Source organism: Borostomias antarcticus (genome assembly GCF_949987555.1).
Source record: "Borostomias antarcticus genome assembly, chromosome: 25".
Taxonomy (NCBI): Eukaryota; Metazoa; Chordata; class Actinopteri; order Stomiiformes; family Stomiidae; genus Borostomias; species Borostomias antarcticus.
The window spans coordinates 5865750-5893672 of record NC_140258.1 but is presented as its reverse complement, the minus strand read 5'-3'; the positions used below and the strand labels follow the sequence as shown (position 1 = coordinate 5893672).

The following is a 27923-nucleotide window of genomic DNA, read 5'->3' as shown; positions in this document are numbered from 1 at the left end:
TTCCAAAGCCAGGGAGTTTCTTCAAAGAAACCAGAGTTTCCAGCGGCCATGCTTTTTGGATTCTGTCTTGGACTTCCGTTTGGGGGTGGAGGTGAAGACCTCCTGGTGGTAAGACAGGGCAGGGTATTGAGGGTTATCCATTGGACATAGTCTCTTGATCAGGGGCTGGAGCTTATCTTCCTGCTGCTTGAAGTCCAGCTCCACACTGCAACACAAACAACACAGTTTTTGCAGCATGCTCCACAAAGCCTTGGTGTTCTATATGAGGCAACAATGACTTTGTTTCAGTGTAAGAATGATTAACACACACACACTCACACACACACACACTTGGTGTAAGTGGTCTGTCGTTTTTTTTGTTATTGTTTTTTGTCTTATCAGCAAACCTCCAGGATTTGCTTTATGTTAATGTGAGTATTTAATTATCTCATAGAATGACGGTCCCGTGTATTGGAATTTGACCCGCTAAAAAGGTCATTTACAGTAAATGTGTTATTTTAGAGTGCCTATAGCCAAATTGCTATAATAATTAACATTACATATTTGCGATAATCTGGGGTGGTGGCTACCAGCTAACCGTGAGGCCTGATGGACTCTGAGTGGATGGAAGACATTAGCCTTGCATCACCACAGTTGTCTTAGCAACACAACTCACATCCTTGCACATGTCGCCTGGCCAGCTCAGTTGTACATTGGGCACATCTAAGCAATTCATTGTACATCATACACGTTATGTTATGTTATTTTTATTTATAATGCGCCCCCCAACCAACTGTTACATCAGCCCCAAAACATTTCAATGTTTACATATGACTCCAGAGTATAGGACTGTGTATGTCATGATCATGTTTACATACATGTAGTGGTAGTGCAGAGATTGATCCAGTGATTCCCTGTGATAATACTACATATTGCACGGATTAGCGAGACATATGGGATGCTTATGACATCATATTTCCTCATCACTGTTTTGTAATCCCTGGCTGGCCACCCTGTTGGGACACTGCACTTGAACTCTCAAATTAAATCTCTCGGGATTGGGAGTACAGGGCTTAATCCCAAATGAAATGATGGAGAACCCAAGCAGACACAGACAGATATGCTGCTCTTCTCTATATCATACAATAAGCAGAGGATGAATGCATAACTATAAATAAATAATGTGCCGTAGTCCATTCATCCTCTTCATTCATAGCTATTGATCCAGTTCAGTTTATTTTTAAAAATGTTTTTCCCCAGTGGGTGGATAATAATGTACTGCCTTGAAAATGAGCTGAGTATGAATCATTGTATGTTATCTGTTATCTTATGTAAAAGAGGCAGGGATATATTTCAATAACTAGATCTTACTAACCAGAAAGAAAAAAAAGACAGACAGACAGGAATGCAGACAGCACTAGACTGCACTTGGGCGCATGGGCGTTGGAAGGTAAATGAAAGTGGGTGGAGCACCAAACGGGGGGTCAGGGGGCCCTCCCCCAGAAAATTTTGAAGCGAAGAGACAAAAATAAATGTTTTTTTGGCCCCAAAAATGAAAAGTCAAAGATCAATGCTAATCTTCATTTCACTGAAAACAGCGAATCAAGCCAGACATCTTGGTGTAATTTTTGACCCAGACCTAAATTTTAACAAACACTTAAAAGCTATTACTTAATCTGCCTATTACCACCTGAAAAACATAGCTAGAATAAAGGGTTTTCCATCTAAACAAGACACAGAGAAACTTGTTCAAGCATTTATTTTCAGTAGGCTAGATTACTGTAATGGTGTTTTAACAGGTCTCAACACAATCAAGCAGCTGCAACTGATTCAGAATGCTGCTGCCAGAGTCCTTACTAACACCAGGACATTGGACCATATCACACCGGTTCTCAAATCACTACACTGGCTTCCTGTGAGACAAAGGATAGATTTTAAAATCTTATTGCTGGTCTACAAAGCAATAAATGGTTTAAAATACTTACATGATTTATTGGTTCCCTATGAAGCATCCAGGCTAAAGAATTAGTTATAACATTTCCCTTCAGTTTAAACCGTTTTGAACCGACTTCCGGGTTAAGCCCTGCCCACTTCCGGGTTTTGTCCGAATACGAATAATTAGCTGTCAAATACAAATACAAATAGTGGGCTCCCGGCACACCCCTACTGTGGACCACCTTCCCATCCTCACAGGCATCCAGCCCGCTGGCCTCTGCCGTACAGGAACCACAGCACGTCTCGCCTGGGCCTAACCACCTGCTCCACGACAGGCTCACTGCAACAGCGGAGCCTCCCCGGCGTCTCAAGTCGAGACACCCTTTTGTGCCTGCTGCACGGCAAGGGCAAGTGCCCCCCCTGATTGGCCAGCCCAACTCTGCTCAAATTCTTTAAAAGGTTTTTTAAAACTAATTAACACAATTATTAAATACATAATTGTGGTTTAAAATCATTCATTTTAAAAGTGTATTTATTACTTAAACTAGGTGACCTTTAAAAAAATATATATTCATAATCCACCAATGGCACAACTCGTCCGTCGATCTCAATAATTTACGGTTTGATCTGTTACCGCAAAAAAAAGAGATCTGGCTGCACTGCTCAGTGCTCAACAAGCTACAACTAGCCAACCTGCTCACAATGGCGAAAAGAGCTATAAAAACAATTGACCACTTCTTCATTAAAAAAAAAAAAAAGCTAATGAAGAAGTTACCACTCGAAATGACAGCGCAGCAGGTGCAATCGAATGCAGAAGTGCTCCAGAGGCTATCGAAGCTAGTACACACTAGCAACATCACCATCGGCGAGGAAGCTAGCACCAGCAGGCAGTTGCAGTTTGATGTTGTGATGTTGGTTGGAGGAGTTCCCTTCCTCGTGCTACTCGAGAGCAATCGCGAAAGTGAATAAATATCATACATAAACAACAACAAAACAAGACTGCTTTCCTAGATCACTCAACCTCTTATTAACTAAGATATTTGCTGGGAAAATATTGTTTTCCATTACAGATTGATCCTAAACACCCGCAACTTCATGCTCTCATGCCAAATCACTTAGGTATAGGTATAGGTACTGCATTTGTAACGCGCTCCCCATCAAGTTGTTACACTGGCCCGGAGCGCCACTTCCTTCTTGAGTGCTGCTTAGGGCGGTCACGGGACTCCAAAACGGAATAAATACCACACATATGAACAAATAACTGGTCTTCCAAGATCAATCTTGTATTAACTAAGATATCTGCTGGGAAAAAAAACTTAGAAATAGAGGATGATGGGATGCAATTGCATGCAATGTAGAGACCCACCCACATACCCACACAACCAGACCGATGGCAGTGATCACCTTACTTGCGCACCTTGGCGACGCAAGCAAAGACAGACAGACAGACAGCCAGTGAGACAGACAGAAGGATGAATATATCTGGACAAACCCTGGCCTGTTTTGAACCACTGATGGGCAGGCCAATTAGCTCTATAAAGGACATGCCCTGCTCAAAGTGACCGAATGAATCTTGGAAACGGTCTGTGCGCTGGAGATAACTGTCAGTGAAGAATGGAACTCTATTAAAACCTCCCAAGAAAATGGCATAGAGCGCCAGAATGGACTTGGCCGGTCAATCAATACATTTTAGATATGAATGCAATCTCAAAGACATGAATCCCTGAAAATGCAATAAATCAGTTTCTGAACTTTACTCCCAAAACATTATTCACATTATAGATTCTTGCATTAATCTACTTTAATGTGACATTGTGTGTGAGAGAACATACTGTACACCATTAGATTTAAAATTCATATCACCAGATATGCACCCAGCAACTCAACCAGTTTTTCTCCTAGACCCAGCTTTCCATAACTTTGAAACCAACTCCTGGCTGCTTTGTATAATTCAAACGACTTTATCCCTCAGTATTTTTACAAGTTTATTTTGAAAGCTCATCTTCTCAACACAGCCAGATGCCAAGCCCTAGTTACAGAGAACAGAGCAGAATACAACAGCACATCACAGAATAGTCTTGGCACTTAATATGCAATTAATCACTTGGCAGAGAGCTGCAATTACACATGTTGTGGACAATTGGCTCAGTGGGACGTCGGAAGCACACTGTACCATGCAGGTGGCCTTGGGGAGCTGGCGCAAGACAAATTCACCAGATCTAAGATCATTTCCTTGTAAACACAACAGGGAGAGATGGAGAGGCTTTCATACACAGATGAATGATGAGTTTAGCTATGCTCTGCGAGTGGCTGATCCTATGATCAGTAGAGAACTGATTGTTTACCTGAGGTCCTGCTGGTATCAACAACACTCAATGATTGGCTGTTATTGGAGTAGAGCAGTGCTTAATTTGTAAATCAGGAGGTCCCGGAATACAGCCTATATGTGCACGCGCGAGTCGCAATTTCTGCGCATGCGTGACCTCCATGAAACACGAATCATGCCCACAACAATAGGACTCATGAGTTTCCATGATAGCCATTCATCATTTCACCATTTCACAGAACAAACCCCTACTTGCTTAGCTGTGGGGCTTACAGTAAAGTAATTATTATTCCAAAACGACACCAAAAAGCATTAAACCACTACTGGTAAATCCCCCCATCTAAGGCCCTGTCCCAATACCCACCCTAAGCCCTATGCCCCTCACTGAGGTGTGCACTTGGGTAACATATTTCTGGATGTGTGCAAGAGCACAGCCAAGTGTGAAAGCCCGCACTTTACGAGGCTGCTACAAAACGAACTGCCCCATAAGGACATGTAACTACAGGGTTGTGCGCATGTCACTTCTCTGAATGAATAGGCCTACTGGTCATCCTCGCCCAAGTTTTCATGGTTTAGGTGGGGTTGTGTCAGGTGCGTTGGCAAGTAAGAGGACTGTAGGTCGAATCCAGCGTTTGCAATCAAAATCTGTTTTTTATTTAGCCAAGTAGGCCTACTGTAGGTTTCATCCTACGAGGAATGTGCCTTAGTGAGACAGAACAGTCAAAGTGATATAATACGATATAAAATAGCCTACAGTCTACAAAAATGTAGCCTATAAAATACGCAGCTGTCAACGTGGAATGCCCAAACGAAATTCTAAAGACTGGACTCCACCTGTCATATTTAGCAGCCTCAGTAAAATGCATGGGGTGATATGTTCAGCCTATGTTCAGTGAATGCTGTATCTGGAGAAGGGCACACAGTTGGACTTAGCAATCTGTTTTCCCCATGTTTTAAATATGTGGCAAGACAATATACAGTAGGAGGTCATGCATGTACTAGAAACAGACCATTAACCATGTTCAGGCACGTAATACAATTGTAGTAACTAAGTAGGCTAATCTGCTTTGCTTAACAAAGGCACCACCAATTAAACTAGTGTTATTACCCCAATATGAAAATAAAAGTACCAGTCAGGATTCTTTGAAAGGTTTATTGATCAAATTGTAAATTTAAAAAATGTAGAAAACTAAATATAGCCTAGGCTACAAGATCATCTACAAAATCACATTTCTGAACATGCCATAACAGGCACACCTAGCTGGACATGCCTGGAACACCTCCCTAGGGAGACACCCAGGAGGCATCCTCACTAGATGCCCGAACCACCTCAGCTGGCTCTACTCCGAGTCTCTCATGAATGACTGAACTTCTCACCTGGTCTCTAAGGGAGACACCAGCCACCCTCCTGATAAAACTAATCTTAGCCGCTTGTATTCTTAATCGCATTGTTTCGGTCATGACCCATTCTTCATGACCATAGATGAGAGTAGGAATGAAGATAGACTGGTAGATCAAGAGCTTTGCCTTTTGGCTCAGCTCTCTTTTCGTCACAACAGTGCGGTAAAGCGATTGCGAACTGCTCCTGCTGCTCCGATTCTCCGGCCAAACTCCCGCTCCATAGTCCCCTCACTCGTGAACAAGACCACCAGATACTTGAACTCCTTCACTTGGGGTAAGGACTCATTCCCTACTTGGAGTGGACAATCCACCGGTTTCCTGCTGAGAACCGTGGCCTCAGATTTCGAGGTGCTGATTTTCATCCCAGTCGCTTCACACTCGGCTGCGAATCGATCCAGAGAATGCTGGAGGTCACAGGCCAATGATGCCAGGATCAGGACCACATCATCTGCAAAAAGCAGCGACGTGATCCCCAGCTCACTGATCTGCAAGCCCGCCCCTCCATGGCTACGCCTCGATATCCTGTCCATGAAAATCACAAACAACATTGGTGACAATGCGCAGCCCTGACGGAGGCCAACCCCTACCGGAAAAGAATCCGACTTGCTGCCGAGGACGCGGACACAGCTCTCGCTCTGGGTGTACAGAGATTGGATGGCCCTGAGCAGGGACATCCCATACTCCTGAGAACCCTCCACAATATCTCTTGAGGGACCCGGTCATAAGCCTTCTCCAAATCCACAAAACACATGTAGACAGATTGGGCAAACTCCCAAGCCCCCTCCAAGGTCCTTGCGACAGTTCCACGACCAGGACACAATTCCGCATTGTTCCTCTTCAATCTGAGGTTCGACTATCGGCCGGACGCTCCTTTCCAGCACCTTAGAGTATACTTTCCCTGGGAGGCTGAGTACTGTGATGACTCTGTAGTCAGATTGTGGTGGCCATGCTTCCCAATCACGCCTCTCCGAGTGTCTCCATCATTTCCCACATGCTCGTTGAAGTCCCCCAGTAGGACAGTGGAGCCCCCGCAAGAGCCACATATAGGACTCCATTTAGGGTCTGCTAGAAGGCCGGATACTCTGAACTGCTGTTTGGTGCATATGCACAAACCACAGTCAGAGTCCCCCCCCACAGCCCTTAGGCGTAGGGAGGCGACCCTCTCGTCCACTTGGGTGAACTCTCAGCTGGGGCTGGCTAGTATGCTCAGCTCATGCTCAGCTGGGGGCTGGCTAGTATGCCCACACCTGCCCTACACTTCATACCATGAGCCACTCCAAAGAAGAATAGAGTCCAACCCCTATCCAGGAGTTTTGTTGCAGAGCCGGCACTGTGCGTGGAAGTGAGCCCCACCAGGTCTAATCGTTATTGCTCCACCTCCTTCACAAGCTCCAGCTCCTTCCCCCCCAGTGAGGCCACGTTCCATATCCCCAGAGCCAGCCTCTGCCGCCCAGGTCCGGCCCGTCAGCACTCTCCGGATCTTGGCAGGTCCCAGATCTTGTAGCGGCAGGATCCGGCACAAATTAAGCACTGTATTGAAGGAAGGTGTTCATAGGCTGTCTCCTCTCTGCATTGTCCTCTTGCTTTTACTCTCCACTGCTCCCTCCCAGATGGTTCTACACATTATGGTTGTGTCCCAAACAACACGGAGGCATCAAGTCATGTCCAATAGAATATTTACAAAAATGCTGCCTGCTGAGGTGCCTCCAACTGGGCAGATTTTGAAGACAGCATAGATGTATCCTTTGTTGGTCAATATATCTCACAATCCCATGTGCCTGCTCCACTGCTCCGCCAAGGGGAACAACAATGGAGAGCAATTGTGTAGACTGTTAAAGGTTACACAAACACCTTTTTTGATTTAAAGGTATAATATGTAATATGTGGATTATTTTCCCCATCTAGTGTCTTAAGATAAGAACTGCAACAACACAACGTATTGGTTGCCAAAATGCCAGAGAATGCACTGTTTCAGTCATACTGTGATAAGATCTTCACTCCGAGAGGAACATAACGTCACTAATCAGTAATCACAATCAAGTATTTCAGAGTTCCATGTAATAAGTTACGTTAGATAAGAAAGATAACGATAGCTAGTTAGCTAGCTTACGGGTCTAGTAGAAAAGTAGCCATGTCACCATGCGACTTTATCCCATGAAACTCCATAAACTCCGTCCAACGAGCAAAGGCTGGCCCGATATCTATCCGACTTTTGCTCCTTCTTCGGTCACTGAGCTTTTGAGATTCGTTTCGCACGGTTCGCCGGGGCTCAGGCGGAGAAGCAGGACGACGGAACTCTGCCATTTTACCAAACGTGAAAAAAGTGAGCGGAAGTGGACGGAAAAGCTGCCGTTTTATAGTCGCACACACACTAACCAACATCTATAATGCTGCTAATTCATGGCAGTATAACGTTAGCTGGCTATTGCTAATCTCACAGTGGTGAAGCTAGAATAGTACCTGGCAACCCAGCGCACAGTACCAACGCTGTAATACTATTGGCTGGTATGATATCAACAGTGTCATTGTCAGGCCGTCAAAATTTCATAATGTAATAATTTCAGACAAAATATAATTTTTTATGGAAAAGCAATACTTTGCAAAGCAATATGGATGTATTCTTTTAAAAAAAAAAAAAATCCACATATTACATATTATACCTTTAATACATCATTATCATAGAAAAATACACCATCAGCGTTTAGATAGGTTCATTATAGCCTTGCAAATTCTCTGTTCTACCATCTGCACAGGATACAATTATGCAATTTGCGTAAGCCATCAACATAGCTAACATGAGACCGAAGTAACTAGCACGTTTCAGAATCGGCAAAATGGCTGCTGATCATCAAAAAACGAAAAAGTTGTCTGTGGCACCTTTAATATGTAGTTAAGTTTGAATATTTTTTATTCCCAAAATGTGACCAATTAAAAAAAAAAAAAAAACTTGTTCCTTCATTTTAACCTATACTGGGACCATCATTTGTGACTGGATAGCGATGGGCAGTCAAATAGGCTGACGTATTAAACAAACATTTATTTGGGTACATGTTAGCTGGCCAGCAAAACAACCAGTTTTGGGGCTTTTTGTTTTGCCAACAGATAAGTTGATGTTGCACAGCAAAGACTTTTTTTTCCAGAATTATTTTTTGAGTGAGTGACAGGTATTTTGGTGACGTGACATCATGACGTTGTTACTCATTGCTGCCTTGGAAGTCCGTTTCAATCCAGACTCCTTTACAGGCAACTTCAGACAAAAGCACTGACTCCAAAGCATACTCGCTAGACAGAAAGACAGCAGCCAGCTGCCTATCATTTGAGATACAGCCTGTCTCCTCTCTGTCATGGCCCCTGTTTTACCTCCCTGTCCACCAAAGAGTAGCCTACATTCTGCTTCTCCAACTCCCTGTCTACCTCTCCTTCTAGGTAACGGGCCAAGCAACTTCAGCCTTTAAGAGAAGGCTTATTGATTCAAATGACTAAATCATGAATTAATAACTATTTACTTACTGTAACTAACAAAGATACCTCTCACCTTTCAAAGAAAATTAAATTTTAAGCCATAACATAACTAATCAGTTATGTTGAGGCCGACTACCTTACACTGTAAAACAATCTGCAATATCATCATAACATACAGTAACAGTGGACTAATGAACACAACAACATCAAAGCTTTCAAAACATTTCAAACAATTATTCTGTGCTACAACTACTGTAGCACACCAGTCTCAGTGTGGAGCACAGGAGCTAATTAGCACCTAGCATCTCCTAACAGTCATTACAGAACATCTCTTTTGAGCTCATCTCATAAATTAGCACGCCTCTACAGTCATCACCGGATCCAAATTGAACGAAACACATCCTGATGAAGGAATATATCACCATCCTAACATCCCCTCTCTCTTTTATAACCCATGAGAGGATAATAACCGATAGCAGTGTTGCTCAGCTACTCTCTCTGTGCCTGGGATATGGGTGGACTACAATAGTTTCCATTTGCCCTGCAGTGTGTACTCAGTTGTTAGCTAGGTGACACTGCTGTGTGCTACAGACACTCTGCACCCAAAATGTTTAATTTTCTGAGGCTCAACATAACCTTTTCTGCCTTATCACTCAGATCCCAGGCTGTTGATGGTTGCTGGTACACATTCAGTATACAGTATAGCCAGGCTGGTTGGGGTCTCATCTCTGCACTAGAAGAGATGAGGTGCAGAGGATGGCTGCTACTCAGGGATGTGCACAGATAGAAACGAGGTGGTGCTAGAGTACCTGCCCTTTGCCCTTTATAAGTTACTTAATTTTTCTTTCTTTTTTTACAGTGTAGGCCTACTGTATTTGGCCCATGGTGACATCGATCAATTCTCGATTAAAAGCGTGTAATAATAATGCCCCAAAATGTGTTGTAATTTTGCCAGAACCCCCCCCCACACACACACACGTGCCCGCGGCACACCCGTGCCCCTCCCCTCCCTCTCTTCCTTTGTCAACGGTAAACGCGAAAAGCGGACACAAACAGAGGCGCGCTGCAGCAGCACTGCACACAGCACACACATCTCCTCCCCTGCCCTTTCCCCATCCAGAGTGCCCGAGTGATGACAGCTAACCAGCCAGGTAACACATAAACCAAACGAGTGTATTGTTTGCCCCCTAAGCCTCAGTTGCCAAACTATAACTTGCATTTATTTGTCTCTGTTGTGAAGTAAGTCTCATACAGCGGCAAACAGCTGAGCCTAAATTAGCAGACTGCACCTGTTTAAGAAGCTAGCTACGCACAGGGTTGGGGAGTAACGGATTACATGTTACGCCGTTACGTAATCAGATTACAAAAAAACTAACTGTTATCCGTTACAGTACAATTTTAAATATGTACAGTTACATTTGCTTATTAACGGGGATTACAGGCGTGATTACAATCACCCCTCGCCTCTTCATCAGTTTTACAAAATAACTTTAAAAAGAAAAAGAAAAAAAAAGTAGTAGGCTAATACCAATTGCACGCAGCGCGCCAACAAGACTCCCACTGATGTGCTCGTTGGACCACAGCTGCCAGACAGATAGCGAGCAGCACGGGCATCATGGCAGAAATACCGCAATGTGCATTAAAATCCTGGAAATACCAGCATTTTTTTTATTTACCTATCACAGAACCACAACAATATTACAGCACAGTGTAAACTATGCCTCCCAGCCAAAAAAACCCTCTCGATGGCCGGGGACTCAATGTCCAACCTGAAAGAGCATTTGCAGGTAAGTTAACGTTAGCGTTAACCTTACTTCCACTGACAGATAAATTAGCTAGCAGTAGGCTTCTACAGTATAGCACTAATGTTCAACCAGAAAACCAGACCTAAGCGCCCATTCAGATTATTTTCACACAATAGCGTCTGTCGGTGTTATTCAAGAGCTATAACTAACTGCCTGGGAAAACTGGTCAGTGGGTACTTTATCCATAATATATAAGGCTGTGTGTCCACTGGCAAGCTGTATAGCTGAATAGCGCCAATCACAGCTGCTTAGAATGCATGAGAGCTGGAGTTTAGAGATGGCTCCGACGTTTACACCTAACGTTAGCTACGTTAGCAACGAGTGTCGTGTTTTGCAGACTGCAATTAGCTAGCCAAGGCAAGATGACACGCACCCTAACCTCTTGGCATTAACACTTGCTCTAACTGGGTGGGCGCTGGGCAACTGCTGTTTAGCTATGTTGTCAGCTCTAGAACACAGAAAAATAATAAATAATGTAGGATTTCTGGTGAAATACACAGTACATTTTATATCTGGTGAAATACACAGTATTTCACATTTTATTTAAAGTAATCCAAAAGTAACTGAAAGTAATCCCTTACTTTACTTTTAAATTGTGGTAATCAGATAACGTTACTGACTACAATTTTTCAAAAGTAACTTGTAACTGTAAGGGATTGCTTTTTAAAAGTAACCTTCCCAACCCTGGCTAGTCATAATCAATTAATGGATTTAACGTAATGATGACCACCACACGATCGATGTCGGTAGAATTTGTTGTTGGTACAGCATGTAAAGCTTAAGCTATCAGTATACTTAAGCTGAAGATTTAGTATTATCTAGTAACCTTAGGCTTACAGGGCGTGAGACACACGCGTTTCAGCCTCTTCTCACGCTCACACGCCACACTTCACAATTCTCACGCGGAGAAATGAGCAACCCCTACATACTACAGGCCCGTAGCCAGGGGGGGATCGAACGAATCGAACAGGGCAAAAGCCCCCCCCCCCCCCGGCCAACAACTCACGCGACAATCAAAAAATCTCTGTCAGCACCCCCGTCAATAACTCGCGCAACAATCCCCCCATCAACATCTCGCCGCGCAAGTGCCCTCATTTTTCACTGAGCACCTGCTCCCCAAAATGTCTGTGCACGCCACTGCTGCTACTACTCGTATATCTGTATCTGTTCTCAGGGGCCTGTTTAGTGACAGCCAGTTGATGTTCATCTCATTTTACCCGCATGGCCTTATTTCTACCCTTAGCTCTCTTGTGTCTTGGATGGGACGCACCCCCCAATCTCATCTCCCCAACCCTCCATCTTTACATCTGTTCTTTCTCTCCCTCTCCTCTCTCTCTCTCTGCCCTGTTTGTATCCTACTTTATTTGTATCAGCAGCCGTGATGCATCCTGGGATGCTGCGGTACACTGAGGGGAGGGGGAGTCGGGGGGAGTTGGATACTGGGTAGGGCCGGTAGATTGACTACCCTAGCTCAACTGGGCGCCGTCTGGGACCCAGGCATTGGATTTATTATCCATATTGGAGCTGTTGCATCACTCCGCATTAGGGGCCCACATCTCAGCGGCTGCTAATCTTGGCGAGGGGCAGTTACTGTCCAAGTTTGAGGAATAATTGGCCTATTGGTTCCGACTTGCTCTGTTTCTTGGCTCTTTTTTTTATTTTTATTTTTTTATTTGCCTGACTGTACCCAGGCCAGCTCATTAAGGCCAGCCACAGAGTGCAGTGCCCCGCAAGGTGATTATTGCTGCCCTCTCAGCACATTGACTGAGCTGGCATATGCGGGGCTGTGATAACACACTCAGCTGGTTTCAGACCAGATGGGTCTATCTACAGCTTCATCTGAGGACTTTATACCAACAAACACATGAACAGGATAAGTCTATGGATCTTATTTGGAGGATGCACTAGGGCTGCACAATTAATCGTGAATTAATCAAAATCGCGATTATGACCGCCGCGATTAACTAATCGCAAAAGGCCGCAATTAATGTGATTAATAATTTTGCTTTGAATTGAGTGTGCTAGGACTACACGGACGAATCACAGGCGCTTATGCTGTCTGACCAATCACATGCGTTTCCGCTGAGTGTGCTGCGCGCAGCAATTTCACTGAGAAGACAGATAGCAGTAGGGCAAGACAAGTGTCACAAGAGTACCCGCAGCCGTGAGTAGTGAAAAAATGAGCGAAAACGAGGTCAGTGAGTTAGTAGCAAGAAAGTGATAATTTGGGAGCATTTTGGTTACGAAAAAGATGATGTCCCTCAAGCCCAGCAGGTCATATGCAAACTGTGCAGAGCTAAAGTTATTACTTTGAAATATTAATCGCAATTATTAATCGCAATTACCATATTGAAGCAAATAATCGCAATTATTATCTTTTGTCATAATCGTGCAGCCCTAGGATGCACCATACATCATAAGACATAATTTAAGATTTGATGGGGTCAGAAATTAGATTAAATGGGAAGTGCGTATGCACTATGTCCTGGTAAGTAGGAGGAAATAAAAAATAAAACCCATAAAAATGTAAAAGCCCTAAATCTTTGAAGAACTCTTGATGTGTCTTTGCCGTAAAGCATCACTCAGCATTAACTTGAAGTCAGAGGATTTTGCAGAGGAATACAAAATTGGACTATTTGTAATGTTTTAGTTGTATTTACAACCATGGCTTTGGCAGAGACAGATAGTGTCTTGATAAATTGCCGTCTTGCTTGCCAACTCCTGCTTTGCTCCATTCAAGGGAGTTTGAAATCACACTGAGGTGCACAATCCAAAGAAGATGATCTGAAAAAGCCATTTGATGATACAGAGCACAGATGAAATGATAATCTTCTCCTTTGTGGACAGTGCACAACGCCCACTGAGTAATTTGCATTTACATTGGCAACTTATTACTGTCAATGGATTGGTTTTGAGCACAAAGGTTGCACGGCGTTAGATGTTGCGATTGTTTACACTCTGTTGACAAGAAGTGGTGAGCATCATTATCATGCAAGGTAGACGCTAGTTTCTGTCTCTAAAGCTGTTGACACACTCTGATCAGTGGAACAACTGATGTAGCGCCTCTACTGCTCTTTTTTAGCCTGGATGAAGAGTTCTAGAGCTGTTCTCTTGCTTTCCGTTTTTTTTTAACTGTATGTCTCTGAGTTAGTTAGCAGTACCTCCCTGGTTTCTACTGTATGTCCCTGTGTTAGTACCTCCCTGGTTTCTACTGTACAGGTATGTCCCTGAGTTAGCAGTACCTCCCTGGTTTCTACTGTATATCTCTGAGTTAGCAGTACCTCCCTGGTTTCTACTGTATATCTCTGAGTTAGTAGTACCTCCCTGGTTTCTACTGTATGTCCCTGAGTTAGCAGTACCTCCCTTGTTTCTACTCTATGTCCCTGAGTTAGCAGTACCTCCCTAGTTTCTACTGTATGTCCCGGAGTTAGCAGTACCTCCCTGGTTTCTACTGTATGTCCCTGAGTTAGTACCTCCCTGGTTTCTACTGTATGTCCCTGAGTTAGTACCTCCCTGGTTTCTACTGTATGTCCCTGAGTTAGCAGTACCTCCCTGGTTTCTACTGTATGTCTCTGAGTTAGTACCTCCCTGGTTTCTACTGTATGTCCCTGAGTTAGCAGTACCTCCCTGGTTTCTACTCTATGTCCCTGAGTTAGTAGTACCTCCCTGGTTTCTACTGTATGTCCCTGAGTTAGCAGTACCTCCCTGGTTTCTACTGTATGTCCCTGAGTTAGTAGTACCTCCCTGGTTTCTACTGTATGTCCCTGAGTTAGTAGTACCTCCCTGGTTTCTACTGTATGTCTCTGAGTTAGTAGTACCTCCCTGGTTTCTACTGTATGTCCCTGAGTTAGTACCTCCCTGGTTTCTACTGTATGTCCCTGAGTTAGCAGTACCTCCCTGGTTTCTACTGTATGTCTCTGAGTTAGTACCTCCCTGGTTTCTACTGTATGTCTCTGAGTTAGTACCTCTCTTGTTTCTACTGTATGTCTCTGAGTTAGCAGTACCTCCCTGGTTTCTACTGTATGTCTCTGAGTTAGCAGTACCTCCCTGGTTTCTACTGTATGTCCCTGAGTTAGTAGTACCTCCCTGGTTTCTACTGTATGTCCCTGAGTTAGCAGTACCTCCCTGGTTTCTACTGTATATCTCTGAGTTAGTAGTACCTCCCTGGTTTCTACTGTATGTCTCTGAGTTAGCAGTACCTCCCTTGCTTTCTCTGCTTGACTACCTGGCTTTGTGACTTTACATGTGAACCATCACGAGAGTCCATGAACATTTTGGGGTGTGTGTCAGAGTTAATTAGTCAAAATGGAATTGTTTGTCAAGGTACTGAAGTGGACTCAAAGTTAAGTCGAGTTTCCATGGCTAGTGGATGGCTGCTGACTTTATTTATTTATACAGGTACTGTAGGAGCTATGAAACAGCGGTTCCCAGCTGCTCTCCTGGAGACACAATTGTATTTTCTCTCCAGGCTAACTCATTTCCTCTGCTGTGTATGATTGCCTATTCCTCCAGCTCGTCACAGGGACTCCTCTCTGCCCAGAATGATATGGCATATTGGAGAAATTACATTTTATTTTGCCCTTTCAACAATTATGAAGGTACACATCCTCTCCACCTGGGTCAGGAAATTATCTCCATAATTTGCCTTTTCAGATCATACTCGTATTTTTATGAATTTTTATATTGACTACATGTCTTATTCATATTATCGCCAGAACCTGAAAATACAGTTTTAACTCTCACATTGTACAGTAATGAAGGTATTATCATAGTACAATTCTTCAGGGTGAACTATTGACCTGACATGCTTACAGAAGTATTTATTGATCTCACGTCTAGATAAAGTTTAGTCTAATATCTGTTCAGTCTGAGCTGGATAAGTGTTCATTTTTCATTTTACATTAATCTTCAACAGTGAAGACAAGAATTTAATCCGTTTTACAAACTATGGCAGTTTTTATTTTTTTTTATTTTATATAAATGATGGTTGTCTGTCCTCCATTGGTTCTAGGACACCTACAGTAGACCTAGATGATGAGTGATGATAAATGAGAATGAGCCGTGAACAACATGTCAGGCAGTCAGCAAGATGGATGTGAAAGGACCCACCTGTAGATGATGCAGGCGCTGTTTCGACACGTGTCACAGTTGGCGGTGTCCTGTCCTGTCCTGTATGACAGCCTGCGGACGACAAAGAAAACATACAACATCATCAATTAACGCATTCCACAGGCTGTTCTACCCACGGTTAAAGGCTAAACAGCAACATGTACTGCAAAAGATTAATGGAGACGTAGAGACAAAGACAGAAGGAAAGCGCTACCAGGGTACACACAAGTGCTGAAAAAATGTTAGTCAGTGGAAAGTGTTCTTTGGTTAAAAGGATGACTGAATGTTTTACGTACTAATCAGCTGAACCAGTTATTCATTTGGTTTGACCAGGCTATCACCCCCGGTCTCTCCCCAAACCCACGCCACTCCGGAAGCCGCGCCAGGCTATTGTCAAGGTCAAGTTATTCCCGTGGTGGACTAGGCCAAGCGTGGACAAGGGCGCAGTCGATTCAGTACAATTGTTTGGCATGTTGTACAAATAACGGATTATATACTGCTGATTCTGTATCAAACACAGCATCCATCTTTGGCTAAAATCATGAATCAGTTGTTTAGGCATGTTGTGGAATTGTCATATCATGTTGAAATCATAACCGGGATATTTGATGATTCCACAGTGAGTACAGAATGTGAGCTCTGTTTTACGATGGTAACAGGTGCCCACTGGGTTATTGATCCAAGTGACACACCTCACTCTCTGCTCCTTAAAAAGGGATCAGACAGGAAGTTCTCTCTCTCGTTTTTCACACTCTGGTGCAGCTCTCTCGTGATTTCTCTTGTTCTCTCACCTCTCCAGTAACTAAGTTTGTGCCGGCTGATAACATCAGCCTTTATCTGTGGAATGCTGAACTGCTATCTGAGAACCCTGTAGTCGACACAGGGCTTAGGAATTTCCATCAACACTTCAAAGATCCACCTCAGGCGAGAGCAGAGGTTTTGAATGAGATATTTGCAACTTGTGAACTCTGAAACTGAACTTTGAACTCCGCGAACATCAACTTCGCGCAGCAACGCTACTATCACTGTTTCAACGGGAGCGCAGGTGCGCTCCCCTTCATCAAACCGAGCGACCACCACGTCACGTGCCTCCTCCATGCTTCGAGCCAGACAACACCGCCCGGACAACACGCTAACACACCGCTACTAAGGTTGTATCCAACAGTCTCCTATGATTGTGGTGTGAGATGCCAAAGTGTTGTAAGCTTAGAAGACTTAGGATAGGCTGTGATAACCCATGACATCATTCTTTTCATTTGTGCTGTGTTTTCATATTGCCACCTGTGTTTTTCCATCTGTTATTTGAATTGTGTTATAATATTATTTTGATAATTGATTAGTATAATTTCAATAAACATTATTAACTTTTGACCACGTCCGAGCGCCATCACATTATCTTATGTCACTTGATTGAGTCAAAGAATTCCGCCTACAGAATGAGATTGATGAATAAATTAGACTATTGATAAAGGTTATCTGTTTCTCTGTACATAACAGAGTGGTTCCCCATACGAGTTGACTTAATGCCTTAAATCCATGTTCCTTCATATCTGTGATAACCGCGGTATAATCATAAATTATATCGGTCATAGTTTTGGGGGTACATTTTGGGGTACAACCATGTTGTTCTCATGAAGAGACGCTGGAAATAGACAAAAAAAATCTAAATAATTATTCAGTTTTACTTAGCCTATATTAACTAATATTAGTTGTTTTTTGTGTGGTGCAAATGTGTATGCTTGTTAATTGTTATTTGTTTAAATAGCCTATAGATACAGTGCATCCGGAAAGTAGGCCTACTCACATCCCTTCACTTTTTCCCCATTTTGTTATGTTACAGCCTTATTGCCTCCGTGCCCAGCGACCGCTAACCTGGAAGCCACACTTCCTCGCAAAAAAGGTTTTGCAATACAGTCTGGACTTCCGGACGCCAAGAACGATTTGAGTTTTCAGCCAATCAGTGTAACAAAACATAGATAAAACTTGCCAAATCCAGTCGGAAGAACGACAAAAATGTCCTTTGCACTGAGAAACTCCACTTTACTCTAAGAATTAATTGTTGTTATTGCCCCCATTAGGGATATATTTTCAGTGTAGCTTGGGCCAACTTAGAACCCATTATGTTTTGGAGCAGAACCGAATCACTGGGCGGATACACATAATTAAATTAAATTAAAATAAAACTTGGTCATACTTGGACCGTTTCCATCTGCTAAGTTTACCGGACTGAGTCCTGGCCAACAAAGATGTTTTTTTTCAAGTTTTTCAAGAGTCAATTAAACTTTAGATAGATATATATAAACTTTATTTGCTTTTTTCATGAACAATATTATATTTTCTGTCTTTATATGTCAAACAAAATAATATCTGATTTGTGAGAAACAAATTGAATGGGTTCTAAGTTGGCCCATGCTATACCCCTTCACTGAGTTCTGTGTAACACTCCGGTAGTTTTTGTATAATCCTGCTAAAGGACAAACGAACAAATTAACGAACAAACAAAATAACGAACACACGCGACTGAAAATGTATACCGCTGCCCTGGCGGTTGCCGGGCACAGAGGCAACAATTACATTTTCCTAGCCTGGATCCTGTGGAATTAAACATAAATCATATGCTATTCGAATCACTGGGTGGATACTGTACATGGATTAAAACAAAATGTGACCATTTCTTGGCCCATTTCTCTTCAATTAATGAATAAGTCTACCACCAGTTTTACCGTTCTGCCCGGTGCTTGAGTGGATAAGATCAATCTACACACAATACCCCTTAATGACAAAGTGAAAAACATTTTATTTGATTTTTTTTTACAAATGTATTAAAATATAAAACAGAAATATCACATGTACTGTACATAATTATTCAGACCCTTTACTCAGTACTTTTTGAGGCACCTTTGGCAATGATTACATTAGTGATAAGCTGATTGGAGTCGACAGTGCACGTGAGAGCCAAAACCAAGCCATGAAGTCGAGGAAATCCATAGACCTCCAAGACATCTGGGAAAGAATGCATAAAAGTTCTGCAGCATTGATGGTCCTGAAGAACAAAGTGGCCTCCATTGTTAAATGGTAGAATTTTGGAACCACCAGGACCCTTCCTAGAGCTGGCCGCCTGGCCAAACTAAGTAATCAGGGGAGAAGGTGAATGAGCAAAGTGTGAAGAGAAGATGAATGGGCCCTGGGGAGGCCAGAAAGGACAGTGAGAGTCATGCTATTTGAGGTTTTCTAGTGCATTCAACATGATGCTGACAGGAGAAACTGAAGTCCATCCTGGACAACCCCTCTCATCCCCTCCATGATAAGCTGTGGCAGATGGGGAGCACCTTCAGCCATAGGCTCATCCCACGTAGGTGCAATACAGAACGGTTCAAGTGCTCCTTTGTGCCAGCAGCCATCAGACTCTATAACAGTGCCTGAGTGTTTCTGTGTGTTCATGAGTGTTGTGGATGTGTGCATGTATGTATTGTATGTATAATTGAGTACATTGAGTGTTATTATACATACAGACTGTATGTATGTATTTATGTATGTGTGTATGTATTTTATGTATGTATATATCTTCTTTGTCGTGTGGGTTAGGTGTTGTGCCCTCTCCTCCCCAGGCTCGGGGCCGAGGGGCTATCTTTTTACCACCCGGGCTTTATATCCGGGCACACCTCCAGGAGCAATGTCACCATTTCGTCATCCAAAACCATCAGGTCATTCCGTTGGGTTTCCGCTGTCCGATACATCGGACAGTCCAGTATGACATGGTCTGCGGTTTGTTCCTCGGCGCCACACTCGCACGCCGCACAGGATACCAAGCCCCATCTGTGCATTGATGAGCGTCCGCCGCCGGTCCGGAGGCGATTGAGCCTCACCCACACCGGTCTGGGTAAGTCCATCCCGGGAGGAAATCACTGTTTGCCTCCCACTCCACAAGCCAGATGTAGTCCGCCCATCCTGCCTCGCTGTTGTTAAGATCTCTGCATTGCTGCAGGAGATCCTGTGCAGGCACAAAAGGGTGTCTTGACTTGAGACGTACGTATGCTGCACCTCAAATCCATCATGGACCCAATCCTGGTTTCACAACATTCTACAGAATCTGGAACACGCAGGCACCTACGCCAGGATCCTGTTCCTCTACCTGCAGGTGGACCACACATTTCCTGTTGGACAGGAAACAGCACGTGAAGCTGGGCAAAAACATCTCTGACTCCAGGTCCATCAGCACTGGCTCCCCCCAGGGCTGCGTCGTTTCTCCCTGTACACCATCAGTTGCACCTCCAGCCACCAGTCTGTCAAGCTCCTGAAGTTTGCCGATGACACCAACCTCATCGGACTCATCTCTGAGGGAGACAAGTCCGCCTACAGGTGCTGCAGTGGAGATGACTGTAGACTTTAGAAAGAAACCAGCCCCCCTCCCCCCATCACGCTGAATAACATCCCAGTGACCACTGTTGGCTCCTTCCATCTGTCTTGTTCTGTCCTGACATTTGGTCAGATTTGTCACTATAATAATAACAATCATACTGTTACATCTCAGGGACTCCACAGAAAATCAGGCAAATAATACAATTCTGATTGAAGACATAGCGAGTGGTGTCCCATTTCTTAGGTAAAGATTTCAACCCCTATCACTTGTGGCTCCGTTCTGAAGGGCCACTACTGTAATAGATACATTCAATTGAGTGTATTCTCTGCTCAAGACATTGTCTGTCTTATAAAGTGAGCGCTGTCCTCTGTTTATTGCCCTGACCCCACTGTCCCCAGGCTTTCTCGTTGACTTTATGGCAGGAGACCTCACCAGAGGTTACCTCCTCCCAGTTAATCTTCTCTGTAAATGTTCACTTCAGCTGTTGACCCTCAGACCTAACCTACTCACTGATAATTGGCTAGTGAAGTATTTGCACATGCATGTCACACCCACACTGTTTATAATGCTCTGTTTTCCTGAAAATCTTTGCTCTTGGTGGATGTTCCTTTTCTCTTTGAGCGCGACTTTGCAAACTCGTAAACTATTTGGAATAAAAGTAACCAGTAGCTTGGACTTCCAAAGATGACCCTTGGCATTCTTGATTACTCTTTTCTTAATTATTGGAATAAATCTATAACACTACCCAGTCGAGGGCACTCCAAAACTAGGGGCTAGGGCTAACGGGGAGTATTGGGATTGGGCCTTAGCTTATCCTTTTTTGCACTAGCATTTTGTACTCGCTCTTTGCACTGTCCGGTCTTTGCACTGCCCTGTCTCGTACCTGCATCCTGTCCAATGTTATCTCTGACAGAAAGCAAATTCCTAGTACGTTGAAAAACTGTATGGCAATAATCAAATTCTGATGTATGTATGTATGCATGTATGTATATACAGGTGCATCTCAAAATATTATAATATTGTGGAAAGTTCATTATTTTCCGTAATTTAATTCAAAAAGTGAAACTCATATATTATAGATTCATTACACATGAAGTGAAATATTTCAAGGCTGATTGCCTCCATGCCATGCTCCACGTTGATGCAGTAATTTGTGCAAAAGGAGCCCCGACCAGGTATTGAGTGTATAAATGAACATACTGAACAATCATAAAGATTAAAACAAAAAAGGCTTGAAATATTTCACTTTGTGTAATGGATCTAGAATACATGAAAGTTTCCCTGTTTTAATTAAATTACGGGAAAAAAATTACTTTCACAATTATCTGAGGTGCACCTGTATGTATGTATGTATGTATGTATGTATGTATGTATGTATGTATGTACTGTATGTTTGTATATATCCTATATTTATGCATACTGTATGTATATATTTCTTGTAATTTAATTCATATATTATCTATGTATATTCTTTATTCCGCTGTTGTACTTTTTTTCCAATGCTGTTGTACCGTACTGCTGAAACCCCAAATGTCAATGGGGATTTTTAAAGTATCTATCTATCAATCTATCTATCTAATCTAGTGGCTGAGAGGCTGACTCCTGTCCTGGTCTTGATCTCTGATCCAGTGGCTGCACTGTGCAGATGTTTATATATTTACAGATGTGTATATGTTTAAAGATGTTTGATTGCAGATGTTTATGGGCTTACAGATGTTTGTATGTTTACAGCTATTTATATATTTACAGAAGTTTGTTTGCAGATGCTTATACATTTACAGATGTTTATATGTTTACATACCGTATGTTTATGTTGTTTGTACAGTATGTTTACATATGTTTATATGTTTGCAGATGTTTATGTTTATTTGTTTAGAGATGTTTATATGTTTAGAGATGTTTATGTTTACAGATGTTCAGTTGATTCATCTTCATTTTTTTTTTTTTTTTAAGATATTTTTTTAGGGCTTTTCAGCTTTAATGTTATAGAACAGTGTAGAGAGACAGGAAAAGTGGGAGAGAGAGAAGGGAGGACATGCGGCACAGGACCCGAGCAGGGAATCGAACCCGGGTCCGCCGCGCAAAGGACTAGCCTTCATATGGTGCGCGCCTTACCCAGTGAGTAAGGCGCCCCCTGATTCATCTTCATTTAGCTGTGTCTCTACTACAACCCTCTTCCCAGATTACTGTAGGTTAATCAGGTACAAGACAAGCTCATTTAACAAAACAGGATTATCTCATTTTACCCTCGGTATACAAATGTGCCTCACCTTCTCTGACGTTATTCTATAGAGCAGCGAGAAACATGTAAATGTATATAAATCATGTCTAATGAATAATCGATGAAGCGATACTCTACTGCATGCTTCCTGTTCTCCTATGTGATTCATTGCGCTTCAGTGTACTTAGGAAATAATGAGTTCTGGAGAAGACAATCAAAATGACAAATGCTACCTATGCACGGTGTTTACAATATGACATTCCCATAGAGCCCCCAGGGCCTGCACTGGGAACAGCTCCTCTTCACACTGTATTGAGAAGCTGTAGGGTTACTGTATTGAGAAGCTGTAGGGTTACTGTACTGAGAAGCTGTAGGGTTACTGTACTGAGAAGCTGTAGGGTTACTGTATTGAGAAGCTGTAGGGTTACTGTATTGAGAAGCTGTAGGGTTACTGTATTGAGAAGCTGTAGGGTTACTGTACTGAGAAGCTGTAGGGTTACTGTATTGAGAAGCTGTAGGGTTACTGTATTGAGAAGCTGTAGGGTTAGGCTTTAGGAGACAGTGCTACACCACAAGATCTGATGAGAAGGAACACCAGGTTCTTTAGGTACACCATGTATGATGTAGAGGAAGGATGCACGCCGGTACACACAAATAGTACTGAGGCCACCATGTCACATGTACTGTATCAGCCATAGCGGCTACCTGACCACCTAGGTTAAGGGTCAGGGGTAGGGTTAGGGTCGGGCTCCGGGTTAGGAGCTGTGCATGTCTGTGTCCAGAGGCATGCAGAGGCCCAGTATGGACATGCATGGAGAGGTATCAAGGCTACCCAAGGCTAAAACATCCCCTTCCATCACATTCTACACCTCAGTGGCAGCTATGGGATAAATCAGTTATTTTGCTTAATGTGTGTGTGTGCGTGTGTGTGCATCTGTGTCCGTGTGCTTGTATGTGTCTGTGTCCATGTGTGTGTGAGTCTGTGTCAGTGTGTCTGTGTGTTTGTGTGTGTCTGTGTGTTGTGTGGGGGGACAGGGAGGTGCCACTAGTACATGTAATTGCTTGCTGTCAGTGGGGGCTGATAGATGACAGCTGGAGGGGTTTCTATCCTAGCTGTTCACTGTGACACAAGAGGTGACCCCAGATGCCATAGTCGTGCCCAGGGATTATCGAACACACTGATGAGGACTCAAGGTCGCACAGCGAGTTGGTTCCTCATGCTCAGGACTGTGAAACCCAGACCCAGAAATGCTATGGGCCTTTAGTCTATCTCATGTTCAAATCAAGTAATCGATTGTTTGGTACCTCAGGTGATAAACAGGTAACAATTTGTAAGGTCACACATTTGATGTTTATCTCAATCGAGGTGATTGATTTTGTAAACTACCATTTGGAGAAGAGGAAGGTATCTCAGTACAATGCCGGTGTTGTGCTGCTAAATTTTATCTGTAGAAAAGGCATTCTCTAAGCTCTGTCATGGGCAGAGCGATAGAGTCATTCACCTAGCCTCGCCTCCAGAGTCAGCTCTGCAAGGCTTCCAAGCCGTTTATTGGCATTAGCTCAGTCTTGTGTTGTTGTTTGCTCACGTCAGCTGTCCTGGACGATGTCCTGTCCTTTATCATCTATCCTTCTCCGGCCTCGCTGCCTCTGTGTCCGCCTGCCAGCCTGTCCACTTACCTGCTGACCAGCCTGTCTGTCTGTCTCTATGCATGTCTGTGTGTCTGCATGTCTGTCTGTATGCATGTCTGTCTGTCTGCATGTCTGTCTGTCTGCATGTCTGTCTGTCTGTCTGTCTGTCTGCATATTCTGTCTGTCTGCATATTCTGTCTGTCTGCATGTCTGTCTGTCTGTCTGTCTGTCTGCATGTCTGTCTGTCTGTCTGCATGTCTGTCTGTCTGCATGTCTGTCTGCATGTCTGTCTGTCTGTATCTGTCTGCCTCTCTGTTCACCTGCCAGCCTGTCCACACACCTGCTGACCAGCCTGTCTGTCTGTCTGTCTGTCTGTCTGTCTGTCTGTCTGTCTGTCTGTCTGCATGCATGAGGAATACAGTATTATGGTTCTCTGCATCGATAACCAGGGAACAACTCTGGGGTCAGGCTACACTGGATTCTCCAGTGTGTTTGAAGGATAGGCAAAAGCTTGTGGACACATACACACACACACACACACTGGGAAGAAGAAGCAGTGTCAGCAAATTATTTTGCGACCTTTGAAAATCTGCTGTCCCTCTGAGTCCCTCTGTTCTCCAATGAGATAGCAGAAAGGAGCACAAAACAGTCAACCAAATACAAAAGACTTCTAGAACACTAACTTAATATAGATTGAGAAATGAACAGTGCATTTTGAACACAACATATCAATACCCAAATATGTCAGATTGTGTGAATACCAAAGAAGCACTGACATGTTCCTGGTGAGTTCAGCATCTGCGTTAAGTCAAAAGACAAAGAAAAAATTATTCATATAGCGTTCATACAAGTAAATGTAGCACACAGTGCTTTACATAATAAGAAAATATGAATAAAAACATAGTCCCAAATCCACAAAGAATGAATTGCTCCCGTTAATAGCTCGATATTTTGCACAACAATTGCAACCGCAATTTGCTCCAGTTTAGCACAATATATTTTGCTTTAATGATATGCCCGGGCAAACACACCCACACATTTTCCAACTGTGTACAATATGCGCCCATGATTGCAATTAACCATGTGCGCGTTCTTGCGCACGCCTGGATGCTATTTTTTGTCTCATTTGCACGGGTTTTGCCTCTGTAAAAGCCGCACAATCCTTTTGTGGATTTGGCCCATAGTTTATTAGTAAATGTTACAAAAATAAAAAATAAAGCAGCATATAGATAATACCGGTATATGAAACACGCAGGCACCTACGCCAGGACATTTGGGGTATATGCCTGGTATTAAAATTGAAAAGATTTAATTATATTAAATCTTAGAGAGCCTTCAATGCTTTCTAAGGTTTAATAGTACCAAACTAGGTTATAATGACAAATATGGTAAATTGCTGATTTGCCATCGACGTCCACAAAAGAAGAACAAGCCTTGATATAATGTAATGAGAAATGCCTTGAACATTGTTTCATAACACAATTCCAATGCTAATGCACTTTAAAACGAAAGTCAATTATGCTATAATGAGCACGCAAATGATTAACAACAAATGATTCGGTGTACGTTCCCAATTTGGAATAAAGTGTATCTGCAGTACCTCAGCTAATCAACTGTAGTGCAGTGTGTTGCAGTATTAATGTCCCTGTCTGTTTGTTTTTCTGTCTATGGGCCATTGGGAGAACGGAGGTGAAGTCTCTCTTGTCAACACATGCGTTGGTGCCCTAAAAGCAAAGCTTTCACCTGCCAACCCCAGGGACGTGATGCTACCTCTATCCCCGCTGAGATGAGAAAAGCTTTTACATCCCGTTCCGCTTGGAGTCCAGGACCAGGGCTTTGAAGAGTGGCTGAGTGGTCTGGCTGAAGGGGGAGGGGGGGGGGGGGGGGGGTTGAGGTGAAGACGAAGGGAGAGATGTTGGGCGGGGGGGGGGGGGGGGGGTGCAGAAGGAGGGGGTTGGGAGGTTGGGGGGAGTGGGCTGTGACTTCCTCTCTATTAATAGTGATGGAGCATACTGAAGGTGTCACGGAGAAGCACAATTAAGAAGAAGTGAAAGGCTGGGCTCTGTGAACCACAGCTAAGTGGGTCTTTTAAATCAGACCAGGGAGGCGACACCACAGGTGCCTTGTTCTCTAGAGGACTGGGATAAGACTTAAACACAATTTGCTGTGAGTTTTAGTAACGGAGCACACAGCCTTCTACATTCAGTCTAACATTGTATAGGCCTCACCAAAGGTCATGGCTCAAGAACTTTACATATCTGTGTTCATACCAGCAGAATGCATGCATGTAATAGTTCCTGTAGTCGACTGTTGAGCAGTAATAACTGTCTGCTTGTGTGACCAGGTAATGCAGACAGTTGCAATGTTCCTGTAGTTATTCTTTTCATTATTATCATAATAATAATAATAATACTACTACTAATAATAATAATAATAATAATTATTATTATTATTATCATCATCATCATCATTATAATAATAATAATAATAATAATAATAATAATTATTATTATTATTATAAATAATAATAATAAGTGGGCCTCACACTCACCCTTCTCTCTGCGCCTCCCCTTTCTCCAACTCCTGGATGACTCCCAGCAAGACCTTGATGGTCTCCTGGCTGGAGCTGATCAGAGTCTCCATGGCCTGCAGCTGTGCTTTGATCTCCCCGTCTCCGGACATGGGCACTGCCTGCTCACCGGGACCCAGCTGTCCTGGGGGGGCACTCTGCTCCTCAACGCCCCGCTGAGGTCCTCTAAGGGTTGACACACGGCCCGATCGGCCCTGAGCAGAGCACCCGGCGCTATGGGGAAGTGTCTGGGAACGTTGTTCATTTAGCTGCGCGGTTTTCTTGCGTTTGCATCTCCCCGAGGGGCTCCCTATACAATCCACATGCGTCAGGGAGTTCCACGCCACGGGGCCCGTCTTCTTTGACCTGGTGTCCTGGGAGGAGCCCTCACAGTCGGCCAGCTGGCGCTTGGAGGAAACGCCGGCACTGGCGTCGTCTTTGGATAATCCTTTGTGTTTGGTCCTGTCACCGCAGCTCTGGTGCTCTGTCTCTGCCCCTGTGTCTGGACAGCTCTCAGGGTCTGCGGTGATGACTGAGGGGTCTGGGTAGGTCAGCCCATCTATGCAGTTAGCTCCGGAGAGCAGATCCTTCAGCCCACTGCTGTCATCCGTGTGGTGGAGCAGTGCTTTGGTCTGTCCCACTATCTTACCCCCGCATCGCAACGGCACTCCCGAACTCCCTCCCTCTTCCCCTTCTCCTCCTCCTCCTCCTTTAACATCACTCAAAAAACCATTGTTCTTCCCCTTGTAGCTCTCCACCAAGGCAGTGTGTTTGATGGTGTGCCCTTTCTTCCTCTCGAAAGGAAATGTCTGGTAGTGCTTGGTGAGGTCCGGCGAAGTCTGCACGCCTGTGCTCTTGGTCACGTTGGGGATGGAACGCCGCGCAGGCATCGTCATGTACTTCCTGTACGTCACCTTACAGGAAATGGAGCGGCCGCCCTTCCTGCTGGCTCGCTGCTCGTTCTGCGCCTCGCAGATGTCTTTGAAGCGGACCTGGAGAGCTTTGTTCCTCTTCTTCACCTGCTGCCTACCCAGCTCCCCCTCCAGGCCGTGGAACGGGCCGGCGTCTGAATCGGACTCGGAGTTGGAGAGAACCACGCTTGTACTGCAGGCCTCCTTACTCACCAT

At 43.8% G+C, this 27923-nt stretch overlaps 1 protein-coding gene across 1 annotated transcript; it reads right to left on the bottom strand.

The window, feature by feature from the left end:
- Positions 1 to 21: 21 nt before the first annotated feature.
- On the bottom strand, positions 22 to 27923 carry LOC311325828 (inhibitory synaptic factor 2A-like; the record flags this gene model as incomplete). The annotated part of the gene is made up of 3 exons (XM_084458618.1): positions 22 to 205; positions 16018 to 16089; positions 26779 to 27923. 3 exons carry the CDS (start codon positions 27921 to 27923, stop codon positions 22 to 24), a joined length of 1401 nt encoding a protein of 466 aa, XP_084314744.1.